The sequence below is a fragment of the Danio rerio genome, chromosome 8 (genome assembly GCF_049306965.1).
Source record: "Danio rerio strain Tuebingen ecotype United States chromosome 8, GRCz12tu, whole genome shotgun sequence".
NCBI classification, from domain to species: Eukaryota; Metazoa; Chordata; class Actinopteri; order Cypriniformes; family Danionidae; genus Danio; species Danio rerio.
In genome coordinates this window covers 39014403-39041083 of record NC_133183.1, presented here as the reverse complement: position 1 = coordinate 39041083, position 26681 = coordinate 39014403, and the positions used below count along the sequence as shown (strand labels likewise).

Genomic DNA, 26681 nt, shown 5'->3' with positions numbered 1-26681 from the left:
AAACAGTACAATTGTGTCATCATTTGCTCACCCTTTACTTGTTTTAAATCTTTATGGGTTTATTTTTTCTGTTGAACACAAAAGAAGATACTTTGAAAAAAGATGGAAACTTGTAACCATTGACTTCCATATTATTTGTGTTTTCTATTATGGAAGTCATTAGCCCCTTTCACACAGTGATACCGGTAAATATCTGGAAAATTTCCGGAAAGACTTTACCGGTATATTCAAAAAAGCGCTGTTCACACAGGCGAGGACGTTACGGAAATTTTCCGGAAAAGAGCATTCACACATCCATTCCAAAATACCGGTAAATTCTGACAACATTCACCACAAATGAGCTTTAAACGGCTGCGCTTGTATTTGTAAACATTTGACTAAATTACAAACTCTGTGGATGATCAATATTGTGAACAACTTTCGCAGGATCACTTTCGCATGTCGAGATGTTCATAATATGTGCATGTGCAAAGCTTGAAGGTAAACAAACAACGGCTTATCATAAGCATCTCATCGATGATTATTTACACAGTTATCATTAAGAAGAACATATAAACGTGATCTGACTAACTTCTAGCAGCTAAATGTGTCTGGAAAAATATTCAAAGGCTTTTATCCTCACAAACCGCGCGGACGTAAATGCGTCTGACTGTTGTGATTGGCTAAAGCAGACGTCTCACGTCAGCACGTTCTAGACGTGCACGCGCTTATTACGGGAATCTTCCTTTTGCATTCACACAGCGCAGCATTCCGGCACATTGCCGGTAATGTTACAACTTCTCTTTCCGGAAAATAGCCAGAACGAATTTACCGGTATTTTCAAAAAGGACCTGTTCACACATACAACCTTTCCGGAAAATTGCCGTCAATTTTCCGGAAAGGTCTGTATGTGTGAAAGGGGCTATTGATTGCAGGTTTTCTTCTTCCATCATAATATCTTGTTTTTGTTGTTTATCAGAAGAAATAAGCACATAAAAGTTTGGAACACTTGAGGGTAAATTCATAGTGAGTAAATGTTCATTTTTGAGTGAACCATCCCTTTAAATGCTAAAATTACAGTTTCCTTTTTCAGCTAATTGCAATGTAGCGGTCCTGTGTGTTTAGTCATGGTTTATGAAGACACAGTATGTCTATTTAATGTGACTTAGCAGTAGGATGTTGTTTTATGGAAACTGCGTGTTTCTTCATGGTTTATGAGGACACAGTATGTGTAGTTTTACATGGTGCTAGCAGTAGACTATTATAACGTGTGTTTCTTCATGGTTTATGAGGGCATGGTTTGTTGTGCAAAACTTAAAACAGTAAGTAAACGAATGGTAAATTTTCTTTATCTTTGCTTCTCTCTTTCAGTACCTTCATGAGTCCGTCACTTTGACAAACACAAACAGAGTTGTCTTCTACAGAGGTTTGTTAATTCTTTTGTAATGCTATTTTGACACTCCCTAAATGGATAGTTCACCCAAACGGTACAAATGTGTCATTATTTGCTTACATTTTACTTGTTTCAAACCATTTTGGGTTATTTCTTCTGTTAAAGACAAAAGAAAGTACTTTAAAAAAAGATGTAAACCTGTAACCATAGACTTCCATAGTAGAAAACACAAATAATATGAAAGTCAATATTCATTGGTTTTCAAAGTATCTTTTGTGTTTAATAGAAGAAATAAACCCATAAAGGTTTGGAACACGTGAGGGTAAATTAATAGAGTAAATGTTAATTTTTGGATGAACTACCCCTTTAAGTGCTAAAATAACAGTTTCCTATCTCTGCTAAATGCAGTTTAGCAGTCCTGCGTGTTTAGTCATGGTTTATAAGGACCAAGTATGTCTATTAGATGTGACTTAGCAGTAGACTATTGTTTTATTAAATCTGTGTATTTCTTCAGGGTTTATGAGGACATGATTGGTTATGCGAGCCTTAAAGCTTTCAGTAGTTTTCTTCATCTTTCTTTGCTTCTCGCTTTTAGTACCTATATGAGCCTGTCACTTTGACAAACACAAAGACTTGTCTTCTACAGAGGTTTTTGTAATTGTTTTGTCAAGCTATTTTGGTACTTTAAACCAATCATGTCCTCATAAACCATGAAGAAGCACACATTATAAAACAACAGTCTTCTGTTAACATTGTAAAACTACACATACTGTGTCCTCATAAACCATGAAGAAACACAGATTTAATAAAAAAAACATTGTACTGCTAAGTCACATCCAATAGTCATACTTGGTCCTCATAAACCATGACTAAACACACAGGACTGCTACACTGCATTTAGCAGAAATAGGAAACTGTAATTTTAGCACTTAAAGGGATGATTCACCCAAAAATTAACATTTACTCACCATTAATTTACCCTCAAGTGTTCCAAACCTTTATGGGTTTCTTTTTTTCTGTTTGACAAAACAAATAAGATACTTTGAAAAAAGATGGATACCTCTAACCATTGACTTTCATATTATTTTTGATTTCTATTATGGAAGTCATTGATTGCAGGTTTTCTTCTTCTGTCAAAATATCTAGTTTGTTTGTAGGTTTGGAACACTTGAGGGTAAATTAATAGTGAGTAAATGTTCATTTTTGGGTGATCAATCTCTCTGAGTGTTAAAATGACAGTTTCCTATTTTTACTAAATGCAATTTAGCAGTCCTGTGTGTTTAGTCAGGGTTTATGAGGACCAAGTATGTCTATTGGATGTGAGTTAGCAACAGGCTATTGTTTTATTAAATCTGTGTGTTTACTCATGGTTTATGAGGACACAGTATGTGTAAGTTTACATAGTGCTAGCAGTTGACTTATAACTTGTTTCTTCATGGTTTATAAGGGCATGGTTTGTTATGCGTGACTTAAAAAGTCCCTTCAAGTGCTAAAATTACAGTTTCCTATTTCTGCTAAATGCAGTGTAGCAGTCCTGTGTGTTTAGTCATGGTTTACGAGGACCAGAGGACCAAGTATGTCTATTGAATGTGACTTAGCAGTAGACTATTGTTTTATTAAATCTGTGTGTTTCTTCATGGTTCATGAGGACACAGTATGTGTAGGTTTACAATGTTACCAGTAGACTTATTTCATAACGTTTGTTTCTTCATGGTTTATGAGGACATGATTGGTTTTGTGAGACTTAAAGCTTTCAGTAAGCGAATGTCATGTTTTCTTCATCTTTCTTTACTTCTCTCCTTCAGCACCTCCATAAGCCAGTCGCTTTGTCAAACACAAACAGAGTTGTCTTCTACAGAGGTTTGTTAATTATTTTGTCAAGCTATTTTGACGCTCCTTAAAGGGCTAGTTCACCCAAAAGTACAATTGTGTCATCATTTGCTCACCATTTGCTTGTTTTAAATTTTTATGGGTTTATTTTTTCTGTTAAACACAAAAGAAGATACTTTGAAATAAGGTGGAAACCTGTAACCATTGACTTCCATATTTTTTGTGTTTTCTATTGTGGAAGTCAATGATTGCAGGTTTTCTTCTTTAATCAAAATATCTTGTTTTGTTTTTTATCAGAAGAAATAAACCCTTAAAGGTTTGGAACACTTGAGGGTAAATTCATAGTAAGGAAATTTTTGGGTGAACCATCACTTTAAGTGCTAAAATGACAGTTTCCTATTTTTACTAAATGCAGGTTAGCAGTCCTTTGAGTTTAGTCATGGTTTATGAGGACCAAGTATGTCTATTGGATGTGACTTACCAGCAGGCTATTGTTTTATTAAATCTGTGTGTTTCTTCATGGTTTATAAGGACATGATTGGTTTGCGAGACATAAAGCTTTCATTAAGCCAATGACATGTCTTCTCAGGGCTCGAAATTAACTTTTTTACTTGGTAGCACCGGTGCTCCCAACTTCAAATATTTAGGAGCACCAAAAAATTTTTAGGAGCACCAGAAAAAATTTAGGAGCACCCACCAAAAATGAATGAGCACCGCTGCAAATTGTTTTTTAAGGGATTTATTGTATTTTAAAACAACATTAATAGGACTAACAAAAACCAGAAACAACTATCTAACTAATGCTGCGAAGACATTGATATTTGTGTGCAATAATTCCAAAATGAATGTCTAATAATTAGGCCATAGAATATTAATGATGATGAAAATGACAATAATAGTAACAATGAATTCCATTTCTCATTATGATACTGCCTTGAATGTGCATGAATGTAGGTTATCTGCTATTAAAAGTCTGTTACTTTATGAAAAATAATTGTATAGTTTGCATCAAACAAAAATGAAGCATTGCAGTAAGAAATATTAATTTTGTACTGCTGTTTTTATATGCATGTCAATTTAATAAATAATATTTCTGCTACAAAACAAACAAAAGATTATAATAAATCATTCAATTCAATGATGAAAGCTGCAAAGCAGTCATCAGTAAATAAATAAAAAAATAATATATACCTTAAAAAAGAATAGACAAAAGAAAGAAAGTAAAGTCTCGCTTCTATCACTCTTTTAAAGTTTTGGTTTCAGTTTGTGTCAATTTAAAGGTTCAGTCTGAGATGATCTTCATTTTTCTGTGTTTGTGGAAAAGCAGGCGAGTCAGCCGACCCAATTAATAAGTAGGCAGCGCAAGATTCTTGCGCTAACCATCGGCGCAAATCCGGTCTTTGTTATGAGCCGCAGTTTCAGTGTAAACTTAGTAAAGGCGAGCTTCTTTGGCGATGATATGTACAGTATTAGATTTGACTTTCAGCGGACATTTGCGCTGAACACGCAGTGAAAGCGACGCATGGAGATTCGGGCACCTTCTCCAAGAAGCGCGTACTCGATTGATCACAGCTGGCGGATCATTATTCACCACGTGACGTGTCATGATCGCTTTCATCTGCGCCTCAACTTAGGTGGGGTTTTCAAACTTGTGAGCTTTAAGTTTTTACTCTTCAGCCGTTTGCATTTCCTGTGGTCATAAAAGCTCCTTCCCTGTCATCTGACAGCGCAATACCTTGAGTGAATGACAGCTAATATGAACCAATATAGAGGCAGGGAAGAGCGATTCAGCATGTTTTTAGAAAAAACCAAAACAGGTCGCACTACAACCATTATCTGCAGTCGCACTAATGCGCCCAAATATATTATGAGGTCGCATAGATTAATTTTCGGGCGCATATGCGACCAAAATGGTCGCAATTTCGAGCCCTGCTTCTTAATCTTTCTGTGCTTCTTTCTTTCAGTATCTCAATGAGCTCGTCACTTTGACAAACACAAACAGAGCTGTCTTCTACAGAGGTTTGTTAATTTTTTGTCAAGCTATTTTGACAGTCGTTAAAGGGATAGTTTACCCAAAAATGACAATTGTTTCATCATTTGCTCATCCTTTACTTGTTCTAAACCTTATGGGTTTAATTCTTCTGTTAAAGACAAAAGAAAATACTTTTTAAAAAAAAGATGGAAACCTGTAACCATAGATTTCCATAATAGAAAATACCAATAATATGAAAGTCAATGGTTACAGGTTTTCATCAGTTTTCAAAGTATCTTTTGTGTTTAACAGAAGAAATAAACCCATAAAAGTTTGGAACACTTGAGGGTAAATTAATAGTAAGTAAATGTTAATTTTTGGGTGAACCATCACTTTAAGTGCAAAATTGACAGTTTCCTATTTTTACTAAATGCAGGTTAGCAGTCCTGTATGTTTAGTCATGGTTTATGAGAACTAAGTATGTCTATTGGATGTGACTTAGCAGTAGGTTGTTGTTTTATTAAATCTGTGTGTTTCTTCATGGTATATGAGGACACAGTATGTGTAGGTTTACAATGGTTTACATAGTGCTAGCAGTAGACTGTTATAACATGTTTCTTCATGGTTTATGAGGGCAGAGTAAAGGAGTACACCCAAAAACAACAATTGTGTCATCATTTGCTCACCCTTTACTTGTTTTAAATTTTTATGGGTTTATTTTTCTGTTAAACACAAAAGAAGATGGAAACCTGTAACCATTGACTTTCATATTTTTTGTGTTTTCTATTATGAAAGTCAATGATTGCAGGTTTTCTTCTTCCATCAAAATATCTTGTTTTTGTTGTTTATCAGAAGAAATAAACCCTTAAAGGGTTGGAATGCTTTGGGGTATATTAATAGCAAGTACATTTTCATTTTTGGATGAACCATCCTTTTAAGTGCTAAAGTAACAGTTTCCTATTTCTGCTAAATGCAGGTTAGCAGTCCTGTGTGTTTATTCATGGTTTATGAGGACCAAGTATGTCTATTGGATGTGACTTAGCAGTAGACTATTGTTTTATTAAATCTGTGTGTTTCTTCATGGTTTATGAGGACACAGTATGTGTAGGTTTACAATGTTACCAGTAGACTGTTATTTTATAACGTGTGTGTTTCTTCATGGTTTATGAGGACATGATTGGTTTTGCAAGACTTAAAGCTTTCAGTAAGCGAATTTCATGTTTTCTTCATCTTTCTTTACTTCTCTCTTTCAGCACCTCTATAAGTCAGTCACTTTGACAAACACAAACAGAGCTGTCTTCTACAGAGGTTTGTTAATTCTTTTGTAATGCTATTTTGACACTCCTTAAAAGGATAGTTCACCCAAAAATGACAATTTTGTCATCATTTGCTCATCCTTCACTTCCTTCAATCTGTGTTTCTTCATGGTTTATGAGGACACAGTATGTGTAGGTTTACATGGTGCTAGCAGTAGACTATTATAACATGTGTTTCTTCATGGTTTATGAGGGCATGGTTTGTTATGCGAGACTTTAAAAGTAAGTAAACGAATGTTGAATTTTCTTTATCTTTGCTTTTCTGTTTTAGTACCTCCATGAGCCAGTCGCTTTGACCAACACAGAGTTGTTTTTTACAGAGGTTTGTTAATTCTTTTGTCAAGAATTAACAAACCTCTGTAGAAAACAACTCTGTGACTGGCTCATACCCAAAAATGACAAATGTGTCATCATTTGCACACCCTTTATGGGTTTATTTTTTCTGTTAAACACAAAAGAAGATGGAAGATGAAAACCTGTACTCATTGACTTCCATATTTTTGGTGTTTTTATTTTGGAAGTCAATGATTGCAGGTTTTCTTCTTCCATCAAAATACCTTGTTTTTCGTTTAACAGAAAAAATAAACTTGTAAAGTAGAAAAGTCCAATAGTAGGAAAAATAATAACATGGAAGTCAATGAGTGCACGTTTTAATTTATTAAGAAAATAAACTAATAATAATTAAAATAATTAAATAATTTAAATAAGTGAATAATAATGTCTCTCTCACTTTTTCCCTTCAGGAAATAACAGGTGAATCTTGACAGAAATCCAGGAAGCCAGACAGTGATGGTGGTGATGTTAAGAATTTCTGTCAATAACAATGCAGGAAGAAACTAAGTAACTAAAATTACTTTAAAAATAATGTGCATTTTAGGCCTTTTTTATTTTAAGCAAATTTTAAGCATGATCTAAAGGGTTGAGTTTATTTTCTTAATGAGTTATAGGTGTATTTTGAGAATAAACCAATCAGAGTCTCATCTCCCATTCCCTTTAATAGCCTTGCATCGTGCCATAAGCGCATTTGCTATTTACATGACGTAAAGTAAGTTTAAGTGGAAAAACTGAGCATTTCACAAGCAAACAGTTAACAGTTATTTTTAACAGAAAACTGTTAAACAGAGCATCTACCGCGCGAGAATGAGAGATAAATGATCTACTTTCACTTTCGCTCTTGGTGGATTGGAAAATCTTTACGCACAGACATCAGTTAGCCTAATAATAATAATTAGTTGCGTTTGTTAAGCGCAAGTATTTGTTTCAAAACTATTTCTAAATGCAGTTCTAATTTTCAGCAAATGAATAAATGAACAATAATAACTAAGTGTTGTCATAAACCTGAGTTATATCCTAAAAAACATGTTGCCCGCATATGGTCTAAAACCTGCAGGTGGGCAAATCTAAGCTTTTTTTTAATAAAACAAATATAAATATGGATATAATAATTATTACTGCTAATAATAACATACAAAAGCAAATTGTTATGAATAAAAACTATTGCGTCGTAGAGTGATAAACAGTGTTTGTTATTTTAAAGTGATAGGACTAAGATGGTCAATAAATAAGCTTTTTATATACCTATTAATTCACAGTTTTAATTTACATTTTGTTGATTATATTTTACTCTTACTTTTACCTATTAAAAATCTTATTTTTTTCTTATTATTACTCTTATTTTACTTTTATTATATTTATATTTTACTATTATGTTATTTTGTCTCAATTACTGTACATTAATAGCAAATTAATATTTAAGTAGGCCTAATTATTTATTTAAAAACATTACCAGCGAAATACTGAGAAACGGTCTGGCGCTATTTTTATATACAGGCCTATCATAATTTTAAAGAAAGCTGCAAGGTGTGCTACATTATTTTAAATTATTTTTTCTGTCTGTTACTTGAAGTTCAGTGCGTGTGCCTGTGCGCTGAGAGACAAGGCAATATTGACAAAATATTGAATTTTGTTTTTTATATTGCATTGCATTAATTTGCAGAGATGTTTTATAGTTTATACAGGCCTAAAATAAACGCTTTGGTACAGAGTTATTATTTTAAAACAAACCTGTGTTTGTAATGATAGATGTAGGTGTCACAAAATACTTTTTAAATCAGTGTTTTTATTAATATGATTATTATTTATTGTGGACAACACTTAATAAATACTGAAATGTCCTTAATACACACCTTATTTTTTTATCAATTACAGTGCTTCCCGCTAGGGCTGCTCTATTATGGGAAAAATCATAATCACGATTTTTTTGGTCATCATTTTAATCACAATTATTCAAAATGATTATCAGTTCAAGTCAAAATTATTAGGGCTCCTGTGAAATTATTATTATTATTTTTTATAAATATTTCCCAAATGATGTTTAACAGATTCAGGAATTTTTCACAGTATTTCCTATAATATTTTTTCCTTTGGAGGAAGTCTTATTTGTTTTATTTCAGCTAAAATAAAAGCAGGTTTAAATATTTTGAAATCTATTTTATGGTCAATATTAATAGCTCCCTTAAGCAAAATAGTTTTTGATGGTCAGCAGAAGAAATTACTGGTATACAATGACTTGCCCAATTATCCTAATTAAGCCTTTGAATCGTACTTTAATCTGAATGCTTGTATTTTGAAAAATATCTAGTAAAATATGTGCTGTCATCATAACAAAGATGAATGAAATCAGTTATAAAAAATTAGTTATTAAAACTATTATGTTTAGAAATGGGTTAAAAAAAATCTTCTTTCCATTAATCAGAAATTGGGGGGGAAAGTAGGGCTAATAATTTAGATTTCAACTGTATTCATTTATTTTCCTCCCTGCAAAGGAAAGGGAAATATGTACAATAGAATAAAAATATGAAACAAACTGTGCTTTAAGCATCTTCACTGTAAAAAAAAAAAAACTTTGATTATAGCTACTAAAGTCCTTCAGACAAGAACAGTGAGGGATTGTCTTCTTTTGTTGTTTGATTAATGGTAAAAACAGTCGGCAGCAGGAATATCACGCACTTTCACTTTAAGAGCAGTACGGTTCTGATTTATGGTTTCTCTTTCACATGTCTTTTGATTCTCAACTAGTTTGTTTATTACTTAAATGAGAGTTAATATGAATAATCACTGAACATCGCGTTTTGATACCTATTTGACCATTAAAATGCTCACATTAAGATAACTTTAGATGTGTGTGCTTTGCTCTGAGCACACAGTGTGCGAATATGTGTGTGCCGCATACACAAACCATGCGGTCTCATTCATGCTTTTAAAACATGAATGATTCGAATGTACATCAATGAATGATGCACATGCCGTGCTGCAAAATTACAATGCATGCTTTTAGTAATATTCACGTGAAACTGAGCTTTGCAGAGCAACAAATGTGTACAACTGAAAAGAGGACGATATATGATGCAACAATCGTTTTATCTCGATTAATGATTTTCATATTCGTTTGAAGCCATAATCAAAATCGAATTTTCGATTAATTGCATAGCCCTACTTCCCGTATGTTTATAATATACTTGCGAAGGTAGCAGGCCCGGCGCCAGGATATCATAACTGAGGAGGCATTTTAATCCCATGACTAATTTTGGTCCCTCTTGTTCCTTTCATTTAGGCTATTTATTCACATTAATTATTACTTTGCATTACTGCCTAAGTTACTGACTCAAGGCAGTAATATACTTTTTTATAGTAATAATGATATGCAGTTTTGCTATTATTGATTTTATACCATTTATCAACGCAGACAGATCATGGTTCATTGCCAAACGAGTGCTTTATATCAAATTTTATTATCCTTATATGGGCCTATAATAGGCCTATAAAGGTTTAAAGTTTTAGGTAAAGACGTCAAACTATGCCCATACATGCAAGCTAATCCACGGTTAGACTATTCTATAACCGGTAAATAAATATAGTAAAATCAGCATTACTGAATCACGCTTCACAAAACCTTAACCAACCAAAATCAGTGTTAGGAAAAAGTTAAATGTTACAATCAAATGTCATTAAAAAAAATTTATTAAGTTACATTTTAAGGCATTAGTACGGAGACTCGGAAGGGACGTGATGGTGAAGAAAAAAATTGGGTGGAAGAAAAAAAAACTGAGTGGGAGAAAAAAAAAGGATGGTAGAAAAAAAAACAGTGATAGGAATATATATATATATATATTTTTAAGTTTTTGTTCCCTCACAAAGATGTTTTGCGTTATCCACACTTCCTGTTCACTTCATACCTGTCAGCCCTCCTGTATTTTACCATTCTATCCCTCTATCATACTATTGTTAAGTATTTTCCCATATTTCTCATATATTTTTATTTTTGAAAGCATTCTGAAACAAATATAAAAATGTCTGCATTTACTTTCTTTCCATTAAAAGCTGTGGGTTGATCATCGCCCTTCATATGCAACCTCTGAATCAGGGAATGATAAACTGATCCCAGATCAACTTCTGTACATGCCATTTAAAGAGGAGCTAAAGTGCAGGATTCAGATCTGTGTTTAAACAGACAAATATACTTAACAATATGTAAACATGTTCGTCCTGTGTGTTTTATTTTAAACACAACTCATTTTCTCTTAAATGAGCACAAACAGTTACTTAAGTAATGGAATACTTTCATTATAGATCTGTGCATTCTTAAATTGACACCTCTGATATGAAATAAAAGAAAATGAGATATTCATTTGCTGCTCATCACTTGTTTGATAACAGAGGTGTCGCTTTAAATGGTGTGTATAGAAGCTGATCTGGGATCAGTTTATCATACCTAGCACATCCGTATACATGCATTCGCTAATTCACAGGTTGCATATGAAGAGCGATGATCGACCCACAGCTTTAATGGAAAGAAAGAGAAATATGGGAGAATCACAGCAAAAACGGAAGGCTTGGGAGAATCCTGGTAAAACAGGAGGGTTGACATGTATGAAGTGAACAGGAAGTGTTTGTGGAAAAACAGTTTTGCGAGAACGCAAAACATCTGCGAGGGAACGCAAAAACTTCCAAAAGAGGATTTTTAAATAAAAATATAGTCAAGGTAAAATGTTCAAAAACTAGGTCTGAGTCACTCCTTTTCTTCCGCCGTCTCATTAACACACCTTTATTAAATTACAATAATTAACAAATTGCACAAACAAACAGTAATATTTAAGAGTAAACTAATGAGCTATTTAAAAGTACACTTTAAAGAAAACCACATTTATAAGAGAGACTGTGCCTTAAAGCATATACTGCTCTGTCACACTGCTTTTATTTATTATTTTAGGTTTGTTTATGAATGAATTATTTAAGTTAAATATTTCATGTATGTGGTTTAATATTTAATTGGTCATTAAATCAAATGAAGAAGCTAGCTACTTTATTTTTTGACACTTCAACCGATCAATAAACAAAGAAATGAACAACCACAGATTATTTTATTCTCTCTGTAAAGTATTTAGATACTTAGACTATACTAAATAATTAGACTATTCTATATAGTTTTTAACATTGTTTGGGCTCAGTTGGGATTATTTGTTAATGAACTGCCACTCATCTTTCCATTAAACATTTTGATATTAAAATTATGTTTTAACTTTATGTCTCCAAGATTGCATTGTAATTTTCTAAGTTAAACTAAACTAGTTAAACTAGACAATTAAAATATGCTGTAAAAAAGTTTAGGTTGATAACTATTTTATTTTGGCTGGAAATGATTTACTGCTGGTTTTATCTGACCAGAGAACAACACAATGTTGGAATTGACGTAGTAGCATTGTGTAAAGTGCGATATGAGACAGCATATTTAATCCTTGCACTATTTTAAGTGAATGCATTATTTATTCCACCGACTCCAAAATTAGGAGTTAAGAGTCTCATCCAAAAAACCCAGAACCGAACATCCCTAATCGACGCCCCATTGATGTTTCTTTGAACATCAGGTGCCATTATTAACTGTTTATCAAGTTAAATTTCAAACTGAACCTATAACTGTTTTTGATTAATTCAAAGTATAGCCCAGACTATTTTTTTCCTTTTCAAAAGCAGAAGCAGTATAGCCTAAACAGGACAGTTTTACAAATGTACAGATAAGCATTTTTATAACTGAACATCACAAAAGGCCTACAAGAATTTTCAGTCCATTTTTATATACAGGCCTATTATAATTTTAAAGAAAACTGCTAGGTGGGCTATATTATTTTAAATCTAGCCTATATTATTTTTATTAATTTCCTCTGTATCTGTCACTTGCGATTCAATGCACATGTGCTGAGCGAGACGAGAAATAAGGCAATATTGACCATTTTTTATAGGCCACTATAGTATATAATAGTTTGTTTTTACATATAGTATTGCATTAATTTGCATTGACGTTTTGTAGTTTGTAGAGGCCTAAAATGAATGCCTCGATTTGGAGTTATTTAAAACATAATCCTGCGTTTTTAACATTCTTTAAACCAATGTTTTTTATTATTATTATTTAATGTGAATAACTTTTAATTAAAAATTGTAATGTATTTATTAAACCACCTTATTGGGAAAAAAAAACGATCAATTACAGTGCTTCCCGCAGGTTTGAAATATAGGACTTGCAGCATTGAAACACCATTTACCCACATCACATAGTTAACTATGCGACAGACAAAACTTAATTGCATTTTTAATAATAATTGTATTTATTATGACACTTTTTCTTTTAATGGGTTAAAGTAAAAAAAAAAAAAAAGAATGTTACAAAAGAAAGAAATGCTTTATGCTATTTAGGAGCAATGTGCAGCCACTGACAGGTAAAATTCGCTTTTCTCTCACAAGTTAAAAAAGCAAATTAGGCTTGCCACGATAGACGGTGTTGACGGTGATACCGGTTTTAAGACGCAACACCGGTGACATCACGTTTTTACCGTGACACCGTCCTCACATTTGTTTTTTCTAAGTATTCGTTTTATTTATTTATTTTTTTATTAAATATTTATTTTAATTAAATGGAAAATAGAATTCGTAATAATTTACTTAAGGCCAGAGCATGCTTTATAATTAAAATCTGAACATAGTAATGCGTCATATTTCATTTATCACGTGAGAATAAATATGCAAGGCATACTCTCATTTTAAAAATCACGCGACCATCATCTCACAGTGTTTAATAATAAATATCTTATTTTTATTAAAACAAGAATGATGTAGCAATGCCGCGCCATCGACAAGCCAACTGCAGAGAAACAAAGCAATCATCACGGCAACTGAAGTGAGCACTTTTTCCGAAGTTCAGCTCTTCTTTTTTTGCACTTTATGCATTTCATGTAAAAAAATAAAAGATGAATATGCCTACAAGAATGTAACCTGTGTGCGCGCGTCTTTTATCACTGAGGCCGCTGTCTTTAAAAACCGAAAGTTGCTTCATCTGTCTGGAAATATTTCGGCTTTTAATAAATGAAAAGTTAATTTAGGTGAGCCAATATTAAAAATTGCTATAAAGTAACTGTGAAGTGCGGCAACACATCGAATCTGAGGTCTGATCTCATCTCTCTCTCGCTATCATTCAGACATCGAAACGCCACACAGGTCAAGTCGCAAAACTGAGGCTGGTACCAGCTGACAGGTAGAACAGCTGAAGCCTTTGCGAAATCTTTCAAAATACAGCGCTGAAATTAACAGGCACAAATATCTTTGAGCCAGAAAGTCACGCCTTATCTGTCAAAACGCAATTCGAGCCAATAGGAGTTGTGTAGCCTATTAATTATATTAATTCTAATAAAATGAAAACCAAATTAAACTATTCATTGCATTTTTCGATTGATAAAAATATACGTAAACGAAAAAAAATCAAACGGTGGCTAGTTTGTATTAATGTGTCTTAAAATTAATAAAAATATGCTCAGCCTATTTAAGCTTCACGGTTATATGCTGCGAAGCATGTTACTGAACTACAATATCTCCGAGGGAGACTATATAACTCGATAGACAACATTACCTTGAGGGATTTTAAAAACAAAAGGTGTTTTAAAAAAGGAACAACACGCCAATCGGCAACAAATAAAACATCTTGCCAGAGTATGCTGTGTGTAATCCGCCACTGACAGTGACATAAGACACCTGCGCCTGTCAACTGTGCTTGTAAGAGAGCTCAAAGCTTGTATGGATATAACCAAAAAAGCAAGATCATATAGTTATAAATATTCCATAACAATACTTATCGAAATATTTATACATTTACATGTTGATTATTTTTTTAGCCTGTTAAATAAAATTACTTTTATTTAGCCTGTCTTTAGATTTTTTACACAATGTTTAATTTCTTAACATTTCTTTCTTTTTTATTTAAAGTTTATATATAAAATGAGTGCTAGCTTGTTTAGTTGTGATCATTATGCAAGGATCATATTTCATATTCGGTTTATTCTTCACTAGCCTATAAATTCGTTAATAAGGCTATTTTATAAACGGATTGTTCATAAGGACTAAGCTATTAATATATAATGCAATAGGCTAAATAATACATTAAGAAATAGAGTGGAGGAACTAGGAACTATGACGTCACTTTGTAGGCTAATCGGCTGCTAGCATAAAACTGGTTCCCTCGTGGAAATCCCTATAGGATTTTCCCATAGGGTTTTCGAAGATTGCGAATAATACGCTCTGTGTTCAAACACTGTTCATTACACTTACACGTTTTGTTCAGCCGGATAATTGTCACACGAAAATATAACATTGAGCACTTTTGGATCTTAAATGCAAACGCAAGACTTAAAAAGCTAACATAAGGCTATAAACGGACTACAGCGCCCTCGGGGCGCTCGTCAGTGACGTCAGCCCCACCCTACTACAGACGACTTATCAAGCTTATTTTTAGAAATAACGTCCATGACAAAGAGTTAATCTCTCAGTATATTATATTGTAATCCACGCTATATATTATAAACTAATAAATACGCAAACACACATAGACCTTTGTGCCTTTTGGATCGTTTTTACGTGGGAAATACATGTTTTGCTTTGCGGTTGTTCTAAAAGTTTAAAAAATGTGTATAAATGTGCCTATATAGTATTATTATGAGACATATTTAAATAAGTGTATCGCTCGCGTGCACACAGCCCGCTTACCTTAACAGACGACGGCGTGAGGAGGAACAAGTCTATCAAATGCCTGCAGGTTTCATCATCATGGACACAGAATAACATTCAATATTCCTTTTGTGTCACGAAGTACAGCGAAAAACAGCCCAATACAGTCACATCTGCTATACGTTTTATGGAGGAGTGTAAATATTGCAGTTATGACAGAGTTAAATGTGTTGATGAAGAAAAAAAGACGAGAAATCACTTGATCACGTTAAAATGACAGTTAACATGCATGTATTTTTACACATTTATTCACACGTTTGCATTACTGAGAGCAGGAAAGAAACTGAGCAGTATCTTCATATTATCGTTTAATTAAAATGAATGATCAACAAATGAATCTGTCTCGACAGCCTTTACATGTGAAGGAATTATCTACACACAATCTGAATTCTCAATTAGAATAATACAACAAACTATAAAATACTATTCTGAAAATACTTAAATCACAGACTAATCCAAACGCCCAAGCGAGCTGCGCTCCAGACCAGATCAGCTCGATGACGTATAATGCCCCCGACGCAGCCTGTAGTCTCATTTAGCAACTTGATAGCAACCGTCTTTTTAAAGAAGCATAATCGATTTAAAAGTTGAAGAGTGTGCTGTAACTGATGTGTTTTATGTCGTAGAACAAAACGTGAAAGTATATTGAGTTGGTGTTAGCCACGGACCTTATTTGAGCGATTTTACTGAAACCCCATTCAAAAAACCCATTGACTTTGGGACGAGGGAACCGGAAGTGCTAAAATGCTAACTCGCTTCCGGGTTTTTGCATACAAATTGACGTCATAGTTCCTCCACTCTATTGAAGTCAGGTAGGACAACAAAAGACAACCAAACATGTTCCCCCTGTTAGCAAATGTAACCAAAAAGTATCTTTACGTGCAACAAGCTGCTCATCTGAGGGTGTGTTCAGCACGATGGGGAACATAGTAAGCCCCACAAGATCCCATCTTAAGCCAGAGATGGTCAACATATTGGCCAGGATTCCTCGCAAAGAACAAGTAAACCTCACTGTTAATAAATGCCAATTTACAATGTTTTATTTTTTATTTTTTTTTAAAGACTGTGTCAACCTGTCATTTTTGTAATGTAATTTTGAAAGCTTTTCTTTTATATTTGTTTCTTGTTCATTCGTTTAATCTTATTTAAACTTTGTGCAATTTAATTACTTATCTTGCTATTTTATTTTCTTATTCGTTTTAAAAACATTCTAACATTCATCACATTCGTCCATTCAAACAATTTACGCCGAATTGGCAATTCCCGCAAAACTGAAAGTGAAAGTATTATATGCATTTATAAGCTATTTAAAAGCAGAAAGAAAAGAGGAAACCCCGACCCCCACTATGATACCGGTATTACCGGTGTTGTCACATGTCGATTAACCGGTGGGGAAATTTCCTCATCGTCACAACCTTAATTTGAATGATTTTAGATGTGTATATAAAATAGCCTATGTAAAATATTAACATCATCAAATTAATAAAATAATGACAAATTTGAAATAAATGACAGAAAAGTTAATAAAAACAGACATTCTCTAAAAAATGTAAAAATCGCAATATTAAAATGAGTAGATTTTTTTTAAATAAAATGCGTTGATTAACTATTACTATTGGTGTATATATTTTACAGCCAGTCTAGATCTCATTACGTCCTCTCCCGAGTATATAGCCGAAGTTTTTCTTAGTCGTTTACATTAAAGAATCTATTATTTACTTTTTCTCTCTGTATCGCGGCTGAGTGTGCGCTGTCAGCTGAATATAGGCTTAAATTAAATCTAAAAAGCAACTAGCCTGCGAGCTAATATTTGTTTTTGTTTTTTTTCGCATAACAGCCAATTTCAACCGCGAGGAGATACCAACAGCTTGATATGCAACATTTTCTAAAATGTTATTTAGCTTGGAATAAAAACAATTCACAAAAAATGATTTAGTGTGTGTGTTTTTTTAAGATTGGATTAGCCTATTTCACAGTGTGTAAACATTAGAAATAATAATTAGGCTAAAATACAGTAGATTACCCCTTCATTCAGATATATGTCGTTGTTTGGGAAACTCTCCCCTGGTCTAGAAGTTTCTCTTGCTTCTTATCTGCTCCACAAGCGCAGCACGCTTCTTCCTCTGGCTCTGCACCAGGGCTGGGTTTCCCAAACAACAACGTAACTCGCGGCAGAAATATCATAGTACAATGTGTCGTTTGGGAAAAGAACGATGTAGTGACGAGTGTGTCCCAAAACCTGTAGTTTCTCTGTCACAGATCTATTGTTTGACCCACATTAGTTATAACGTAAAATGCCCATAATGATGCTCTAAACGAGGTGGTAACAATTTCTTTAGAGAGAGAGAAAAAAAAAACATTATTTTATTTGCAAAGTATATTGTTTTACACAATCACACATTTAAAAAAAAAATCTATCATAGTTTTGGTGAAAACATGCACTTATATTCCATATTAATTGAAATATATATAACGGCACATATAAGACCTATATTTGTTTCCTTTACAAATATTATTAAGAATTTCATTTCTAATTTCATATATAAATCATTAATGGTTGTAGGCCTAATTTACAGTAGGCTATTTATTTAGAAATAGAAAAAACTTTTTAATATAATATTAATTATTATTATTATTATTAAAGTAGGATATTGCAAACAATATGCAAAATAAATGCAAACAATATTCCATGACTCCCAATATCAATTGCTACGAGCCTAATATAGAAATTTTAATTAACACGTAGTTCAGTCCATAAGTTGCTGTGAATAGAAACAGCCTATATAAGCCTACATTACCAGAAGTTGGCCTATAGGTAAAAGGTATATAACCGGGGATTTTGTGTCAACCTTGCTTGTGAAATATACTCAAGATATACCCCTGCCCTCATCTCAAACAAAATGTTTGGCTATTAATGAAGCAGCCTGTCTGAGGTGTTAATGGGGCATTGCGCTTTAACCGAAAACAACAACAACCCAAAAGCACTAAATTGGTTACAGGGGTTGCTTCAGAAAATTGCCTAATAATAATAGAAGTAGTAGTAATAATAATAATAATAATAATAATAACTACTGGCATGTTTATAACTAAAGTTGTTTTCACTTCGGTTGCACCACATGCTCTTAAGGCAAACCGTAGTTAGTAAGGTCATAAGCTCTCCGTAAAGTCATACATAGTTGCATTAAATCACCTAATATCAAATAAAAAGTGTTTCAATCGTTAAACTGATTTAGAATTCTGCAACTAATGCATCTACATATAACTGTTCTTTGAAAATTTGCTGTGAATGCACACAAATTACACAAAGTTATCAAAACATAAAACTTGATTTTTTAAATATTCTACACGTTAAAGAAAAAATAGCAGGGAGAAAAAACCCAGTCATAAAGAAATGTATGTTAACACAAAACATTTCTTGAAACAAAATTAAACTCTTCATTCACAAACCGAAAGAAATGCGAGATTTAGGAAGAAAATAAGGCTGTGAATAGAGGGAGATCATCGCAAGCTCCTCGATGTAAACTAATCTCACCGTCATCTCTTTTCTACCATTATACATGGGGGGAGGCTGCGGTAAATTTTTAGTTGGAACACAGCGTTAGGTTTAAACTGAGTGAAATGCTGCAACACAGAAATATTTAGTAGTGCGTACATTGTAAATTAGTGTCCCTTTAAGTCACAACTAGGCTTCATTTTAACTTACACACTGCTGGTGCAACTGGCCCCATGTAATCAAAAAAGGCTGCATATTAATAAGTGGGTCGCGGGTTATAATCTAAAAGCTATTGCCAGTCAAACACAGCACAGCCATTACAGCAAAATGGAGAGATTTAAATGTACATATTGCACATATGGAATTATCCACTCACTGCATGTCGTTCACCTTGATAAACATGCTAATTGTCTTATTATTATTAATATTATATTGTATGCACTTATGAAATTAAAGTTTATAGAGCCTGGTTTATACTTCTGCGTTATGATCGGCGTAACCCACGGCACATGCAACCCGCGTAGCTGTTTATTTTACTTCTGCGCAATGTCTCTGTTGGTCTGCATTAACACTTTCAAAACGCTAGTTGGCAGTGAGGTGTTAATGTTCCTCTGTGTTGAGTTTCTTCGCTGTTGTTTTGTTTTTTCTAAACGCTTCCTGAACATGCAAGTGACTCAAACTCGCTCATTTTGAGGCTGGAACCGGCGGACGTGGAACAACTTTAACTATGAGATAAACACAAAACAAAACTTTCTATCCAGAGCTCCTTCATGGGACTCCACACGTGTAAACAATCGCTCTATTGGGCTCGCACCACTCGCACGGCTCTTGGTCCCGCCCCCAGACTTGTCAGCGCTGCCAAGCCGACCAATCACGACCATCAAACAAATCACGACCTTGCGCTCTGTGTCGTTGCGACTTGTAGTTACATTTTTTGAGAGGTGCACATCATCGACGCCGACGGCCAATAAACAATGCTTAAACATTAAAATGTGCTTTTAGAAACTTAAAATATTTATGTTTCTAATATTTAATTATACATTTGCTGTGTTTAATATAGGGGATAGAATAGCATACAGTATATAAAAAAAATTTTTTTGTCCTTTATACCGAAATAGGCCGGCTATAAGAGGAGGCGCTCTATTAAACAAGCAGAAACAGCACAGACTGTTCACTCTGCATGCATGTGAAAGAAATGAACAGAGAAAAATAAACAGACGATAAATAATAGGCGACTCACCTTACGTGCCGATATGCCCATTTATTTAATTCATAACTGCCACTAATAGCTATGCAAAAGGGAACCTATTTTGAGTGTTTGGCATGTAGTGACAGATTTTCAAATATTTGTAACCTGGCCTATAATAAATAATAATAATTATTGATAAAGCAAGTTATACTGCAATCAGGTGATGTGTTTCATTGACTCGATAACCTTAATATTTTGTAGTGTGTGCTGTGACGCGATTTTCATTTCTTGCAATGTGCGCATGTTTAAGATTTGAGGTAATAACATCGCCATGATAGTCAAAGAAATGTAAACATTCTTTTTACCCCAACACAATTTAATAGGGCGCTATAAAGGCTAAACAACTTCATTCTTATATTTGTTTAATTTTTGCAGCCTGGGGCTATACTTCTCACCATCTATTGTATCTTTTCTAAAGCATACAGTATAGTGTAAAAGCATGTTTATTACTAAGAAAAAAGAAAATGTATTTTTTAATTGATCACATCACATAATCTACTGTAGGCTACATTACACATACAGTAAGGGCTGCTCTATTATGGGAAAAATCATAATCACGATTATTTTTGTCATAATTGCAAACAAGATTATTCAAAACGATTTTTCAGCTGAAGTCAAAATTATTAGCGCTCCTGTGAATTTTTTATTTATATTTTTGTAATAAATATTTCCAAAAGGATGTTTAACAAATTCAGGATTTTTTTTACAGTATTTTCTATAATATTTTTTTTCTTCTGGAGGAAGTCTTATTTGTTTTATTTTGGCTAGAATAAAAGCAGGTTTAAATATTTTGAAACCTATTTTAAGGTCAATATTAATGACTTGCCCAATTATCCTAATTAAGCCTTTGAATTGTACTTTAATCTGAATGCTTGTACTTTGAAAAATATATAGTAAAGTATGTGCTGTCATCATAACAAAGATGAATGAAATCAGTTATAAAAAATTAGTTATTAAAACTATTATGTTTAGAAATGGGTTGAAAAAAAAATCTTCTTTCCATTAAACAGAAATTGGTGGAAAATGGTTGCTAATAATTCAGGAGGGCTAATAATTCGGATTTCAACTGTATATATGCAGTTATTTTCCTCCCTGTAAATGAGCAAAGGGAAATATGTACAATAGAATAAAAATATGAAACAAACTGTGCTTTAAGCTTCTTATAAATGATCACTGAACACAGCATTTTGACACCTATTTGACCATTAAAACGCTCACAGTAAGATAACTTTAGATGTGTGTACTCTGCTCGTCTAGCCTAAGTGCACACACACAGCAGCATGTACAAATCAGATTATGAAAAATGATGAAGAGCATGCTTTTCCTTTTATCCTTTATTTTTAGTTTTTTTTTTTTTGTTTTTATTTACACATTTTTTTAAGTGGTGAGGACAATATTCACTGGTTCCCCCCTCCAGTATAATAATTAAATGTTACATTTTTAAGAACTTCACAAATAGCCTAAATAACACTTTTCAGTATCAGTGATAATATAAATAGTAACTAATAATAATAATAATGATAATAATAAAAAGAAGAACAAAAAATATTAGCCTATTGATAACAATATAAATGAGATGTTGAGGAAAAAACAGCGTAGGCTACTAACTCTCCACTGTTTTTGGTAAATTATTTGACAGAAAAGCTAACATGCTGACACATTGTCTGGATTAAGCAGACCTAGTTGGAGTCGCAATGTTTCCAGCAGCACTCAATACACGTTCAGACTTTCTATCGCAGTGCTTGTAGCGCAAATGCACAAATGCTTTTTCCTATGCTACATTTCTCGTCAATGTCTTCCATTTATCACTTTCTCTTTTGTATCTGGCCATTTTTAAATAGGGCTCTGCGATATCTGGCTGACAAAAAAATCAAAAAATAAATTTTAATTTTTATAATTTTATATATTTTTATTTTATTTTTTGTGCTCATAATATTGACCTTTGCAGTTTTTACCTTTTTATTATTCAGCTAAACTAAAAAACGGAAGACTTTCTCCAGTGGAAAAATATAATAGGGAATATTATGAAATTATTGATTGCCTTTTTTTAAAATTAAGAAAAGTCTTTACATGGAAAGGTCATATCACTTTCAATAGTCCACAATGATTCAAAGCAGCTACTGAAAGTTATACTCGCATATGTTGCTGTTAAATCATGTAGTTGTGTGATGTATAACCATGGTGTAAGTGCACACCTAAGGATTAACCTTTTTTCCAAGAAAGAGACTTTTAAACGATATTGATGAACAGTTGATATGATCTATTAAAAGTCAGTGATGCTAACAGTTAATCATCTTGTTTGCTTTCAGGCTCTAGCACTGGCAGAACAACCTACATGAGAAGACCATGGACAAAAGCAGACGTGAAGGCTGTAATGAGTTCAAAAGACTGATTATTATTATACACATTTTCATTTTTTTTCCTTGTCACAGAGTGACAATATTTAACCATTTTCAAACCCACTTCTGTTCCATGCCAGTGCTTCACAGTCCATCATCACTCTAGGGTAGTCTCTACATTGCTCTACAGTTTGCCTCTGCTTCTCAACCCATGTCTGCCACTACTCCACAGTCTGGTACTGCTCCACAGTCCAGGTCCACGTCTGCTTCATGAGCCTGGGCAATACCCATCACACAAAAATACATAACCCACAAATGCAGTCCCTCAGACTAAACATTTACAACAGTGTTGAGTAGCAAAAAGACATGTTTTTTGTTTTTTATTTACATGTTTGAAAATGGTCAAATATTGTCACTGTGACAAAAAAGTGAAAATGTGTATGATATTAATTAGTCACATTATAACACATTATATTACTGTCACATTACGAAATTTAGTTTTTAATCTGTTTTGTGTTCATATCATTCTGTATGTATCATTCAATTTGTGGAATCAAACTTTTATGTCTAGTTTTATCTTTTTTTCTTTTTTTCTATCTTTTTATCTATTTTTATCCATCTATTTTTTGTTCTTGTCAGAGCGATAATAGTTGATGCATTTCATAATAAAATGTATATACATGTTTAGTTCCCCTGCTGTTTTCCTGGACTTCAAAAGTAAAATTAAAAAAGTTTATTTTTTTATTTCTGTCATTGAGTGGCAATGTTTTGTATTTGACAGTATTCTAGTGCACTACCATGTTGTGTTCTAGTATAAATATTTAAATTTGAAAAAGAATAATCTGTTGAACGACTTAATTAAATTTTAAAATACCATTAGTTTGTTTATAAGCTGTAATCATTCATTCATTCATTTTCTTTTCGGCTTAACCCCTTTATTTATCAGGGGTTTCCACAGTGAAATGAACCACCAACTTATCCAGAATATGTTTTACGTTGCGGTTGTTCTTCCAGCTGCAACCCATCACTGGAAAACATCCATACACACTCATACACACACACTACGGACAATTTAGTGTATTCAATCCCCTGTACCGCTTGTCTTTGGACTGTGGGGGAAACCGGAGCACCTGGAGGAAACCCACTCCAACACAGAGAACATGCAAACTCCACACAGAGTTCACAGAGGGGAACATTTGTGCTCTGGCCAAGTAAAAGAATAAAATAATGAATATGTTATCGTACAGTTGTGCTTCTGGTTGTTCATGGTTGAAGGTTCTTTGCCAATTATGTTCTTTTTTTATCTGAAGTTGCCTTTCAAAATATCTACTGTCCTATAAAATAAGAGCAAAGGCCCTTAAACAATTAACTCTTCATACTTTAATGTTAAAATGCTGTCTTTTTCAGGTTATTGTTCAACAGTACATTAAACAGATTGTTTAACTGATACAACACAATAAGCCTACAGAATTGTTAAATCAAAAGTGTATTTTAAGCAAAATAGTATTTTGTCATTTAAGAAGTGACAGGCAGAACCTTAGCAACTGAGATGGGTTTAGCAGGTGTCTAGCTGAGGAAAGCCAGAGTCTGTTCTGTTGTCACCCTTACTGCAATAGCAGAATAGTGTGATATGTAAAATGTGTTAATCAGTCCTTTTAAACCATGAAGGGGCTAGGTTTGTGTGTAACATGTAAACAGACCTTGTAAACCATGATTTTGTCTGTCCCCATAAGCCTGTAAAATGTCACATAGTTAATTTGAGTGTGTTGTGAAACTAAAATTGCTGTTTTTAAGCGTTGTTTGCCTTTTGTAGCTCAAATAAAAAATTTTGGCACAAGTTTTATGTTCGTAGGATGTTGGCAAAGGTATGTCCCCGTAAACCACCAAAAAGTCACATTGACCTCATAAACCATGTATGCCTGTATGTGTGTGTGTTTGTTGCACTGCTGGAGTGAAGGTTAACCAGTCCACACAGTTCATGCGGCTATAATCTTTATTATCTTTTATTAATAAACTATGTACAATATTTACACGTCGGCTCCAGGTCTCTTGCATGAAGGTCTCTCAGCGACGTGGTCTCTTCTGGTCGCCGCGCGTCTCTGGTGAAGATGGGGAGCGGGACCGTTTCCCTCCGGCGTCCCGGACCGAAGATGCCGCACCTGCTGAGGACGAGGAGGGCAAAGGCTCGGTCTGGCAGGAGAAGGTCGGCCTCTTTCTCTTCTCAGCAGCATAGGCCTCACTGAACAGATCGAGCGCAAACACACACAAGCAGACATCATGTGAGATTTGGACAAACACTAGAACATGCGGCTATGCCAAGTACAGTTTACTCACGCGTCTATGATGGGAATGACGTATCGGCCGCTGCCGTCTATCATGACTCCCTTTCGGTCTGGGTCGTCCACCTCCAACAGGAAGCTGCGGGGAATCCCTGTGCTCTTCCGGATGCGCTTGTGCGGCGCGGAGCGGCTGCCCTGTGAATTGAGGAGTGACAGTCAAACTCTGAGCAAACAATCTGACTGATGAGGACAAGAGCTCAAGTTCACAGCAACCGTGAGCTTGGAAAACCCAGTTACCACATTAGTGGGGCAGTGCCTAATGTGGTGTCCCGGGATCCCAAGCAGCCTCATGGCCTCACTAGTGAACATCAGAACCATGAGAATCAGCTCAGACATCTCTCACAAAGCAAACCTGTCAGTGTCTGAACGCTCACCTGCTGGAGTAGTAGCACAGGCTGGACTGGTACATCACCGCTTTCAGCTTGTCCTCCTCTGACGCCTTTGCCTCAGCCAGATTCTCAGTCTGTTTCACAGGCATTTGCACATTTGAATCTTTTTCACCCTCAACCCTTCAAACAATCTCAAATCTCCCTAAGAAGCTGAGTGCGTGTGCGTATATTGTGTGCTTTACATTGCGTTTTGCTATTGTGCTATTCATTTGTTCAATACCTTCAACAACTGCTCCAGTGAGAGGAGTGAAGGATCAGCTCTAGGTGAAGGTTCACGCCAGCGTCCAGCTTGATGTCTGCAAAACAAAGGAGCTTGTGTGACTAAAACACCAGGGACAGACCAGGAGTCTTCATATAACATCTAACAGAGGACGCGTGTGCTCATTTCACAGCACTTACCCAACAAATCTTCTGTTTGAGGACTTCAGTCCCGCCGCAGGGATCCGTCTGATGATGACCGACGTGTTTTTAGGGATGAGAGCATCATCTGTGTATTCTGACAGCAAAATAAAATCAGAATCAGCACATAATTATGGAGCACGGTATACTTTGAGAGCCATTAGCCTTTTAAAACAGCCAAAACATCCCTACATGTCAGCATCAGCACCACCTTACAGCTTCCAGAAGTGTCTGATGTAACGCATCTAATGTTAGCGTAGAACAGTTGAAGTGTCTTTTCCTCAACTCACCTTCATCAGTCTGGGCGTTGCTGATCTTCAGCTGGCAGAACTTCAGCCTCTTGCTCCTCATGATCTGCCGCTTCAGCTCCCCCGCGCTGATGTTGAGGCCTTCAAACTGGAGCGAGTCGTAGGTGAGTCGACTCTGGAACCTGTAGTGAACACAAGACATACTGAACACAAACACAAAGCACAGCGTAATAAAAAGGGTCAAACCTGAGTGATGGGAACAGCAGGCGATCAATCGACGTATCCAACGATCAATAATATCGATAATCTGGAAAAATTGTCACGGAGGACGCAGAGATCAGATGCCAATCGACACAGCGAGATTCAAACAACACCCACAGGACGGTTGTCATGGATGCTGATGATGAACACGTGACGCATGCGCTGTACAACTTCCGGCAATATTATCATTATTAATATTAATTTTATTGATAGTAGTAGTAAAATCATTGCGATAAGTATAATAAAATAAACAGCAGAACAGTTGGCCATATCTTAATAATAATACACAGCGACGTTTCCCTGCACGAACGATTCAGGCCTTCGCCAAGAAGACTCGGGTGAGTCGATGATTCAGGGATTGATTCAACT

General features: G+C 34.5%; 1 protein-coding gene and 1 long non-coding RNA gene across 3 annotated transcripts in view; one reads left to right on the top strand and one right to left on the bottom strand.

Moving 5' to 3' along the window:
- LOC141375797 (uncharacterized) overlaps positions 1-23359 on the top strand; it is a 26435-nt gene extending 3076 nt beyond the window's left edge. The window contains exons 6-12 of the long non-coding RNA XR_012384607.1: positions 1351-1405; positions 3178-3232; positions 5167-5221; positions 6428-6482; positions 7234-7330; positions 22647-22708; positions 22817-23359. This is a non-coding gene — a long non-coding RNA (uncharacterized lncRNA). The remainder of the gene's footprint in view (positions 1-1350; positions 1406-3177; positions 3233-5166; positions 5222-6427; positions 6483-7233; positions 7331-22646; positions 22709-22816) is intronic.
- On the bottom strand, positions 23290-26681 carry LOC141375792 (E3 ubiquitin-protein ligase RBBP6-like). Of its 2 annotated transcripts, XM_073910716.1 has the most exons (7): positions 26094-26671; positions 25804-25900; positions 25625-25700; positions 25390-25478; positions 25253-25313; positions 25011-25150; positions 23290-24915 (listed from the first exon to the last, which is right to left on the bottom strand). In XM_073910716.1, the coding sequence occupies exons 1-7, from the start codon at positions 26251-26253 to the stop codon at positions 24741-24743; spliced, it is 798 nt and encodes a 265-aa protein (XP_073766817.1). In that variant the 5' UTR covers positions 26254-26671; the 3' UTR covers positions 23290-24740. The 2 variants fall into 2 exon arrangements, with proteins under 2 accessions (XP_073766817.1, XP_073766818.1); XM_073910717.1 differs by lacking the exon at positions 25253-25313 and having other exon boundaries at positions 23424-24915; positions 26094-26681.

What these genes read in the sequence shown, in the direction of transcription:
- LOC141375792 (XM_073910716.1), bottom strand. Translation starts at nt 26,253, where the DNA reads ATGTCTTGTGTTCACTACAGGTTCCAGAGTCGACTCACCTACGACTCG. An exon ending in CTGTGCTACTACTCCAGCAG is followed by an intron (nt 25,314 to 25,389) that starts GTGAGCGTTCAG and finishes GATGTTCACTAG; the next exon opens with TGAGGCCATGAGGCTGCTTG. An exon ending in GGCACTGCCCCACTAATGTG is followed by an intron (nt 25,151 to 25,252) that starts GTAACTGGGTTT and finishes CTCAATTCACAG; the next exon opens with GGCAGCCGCTCCGCGCCGCA.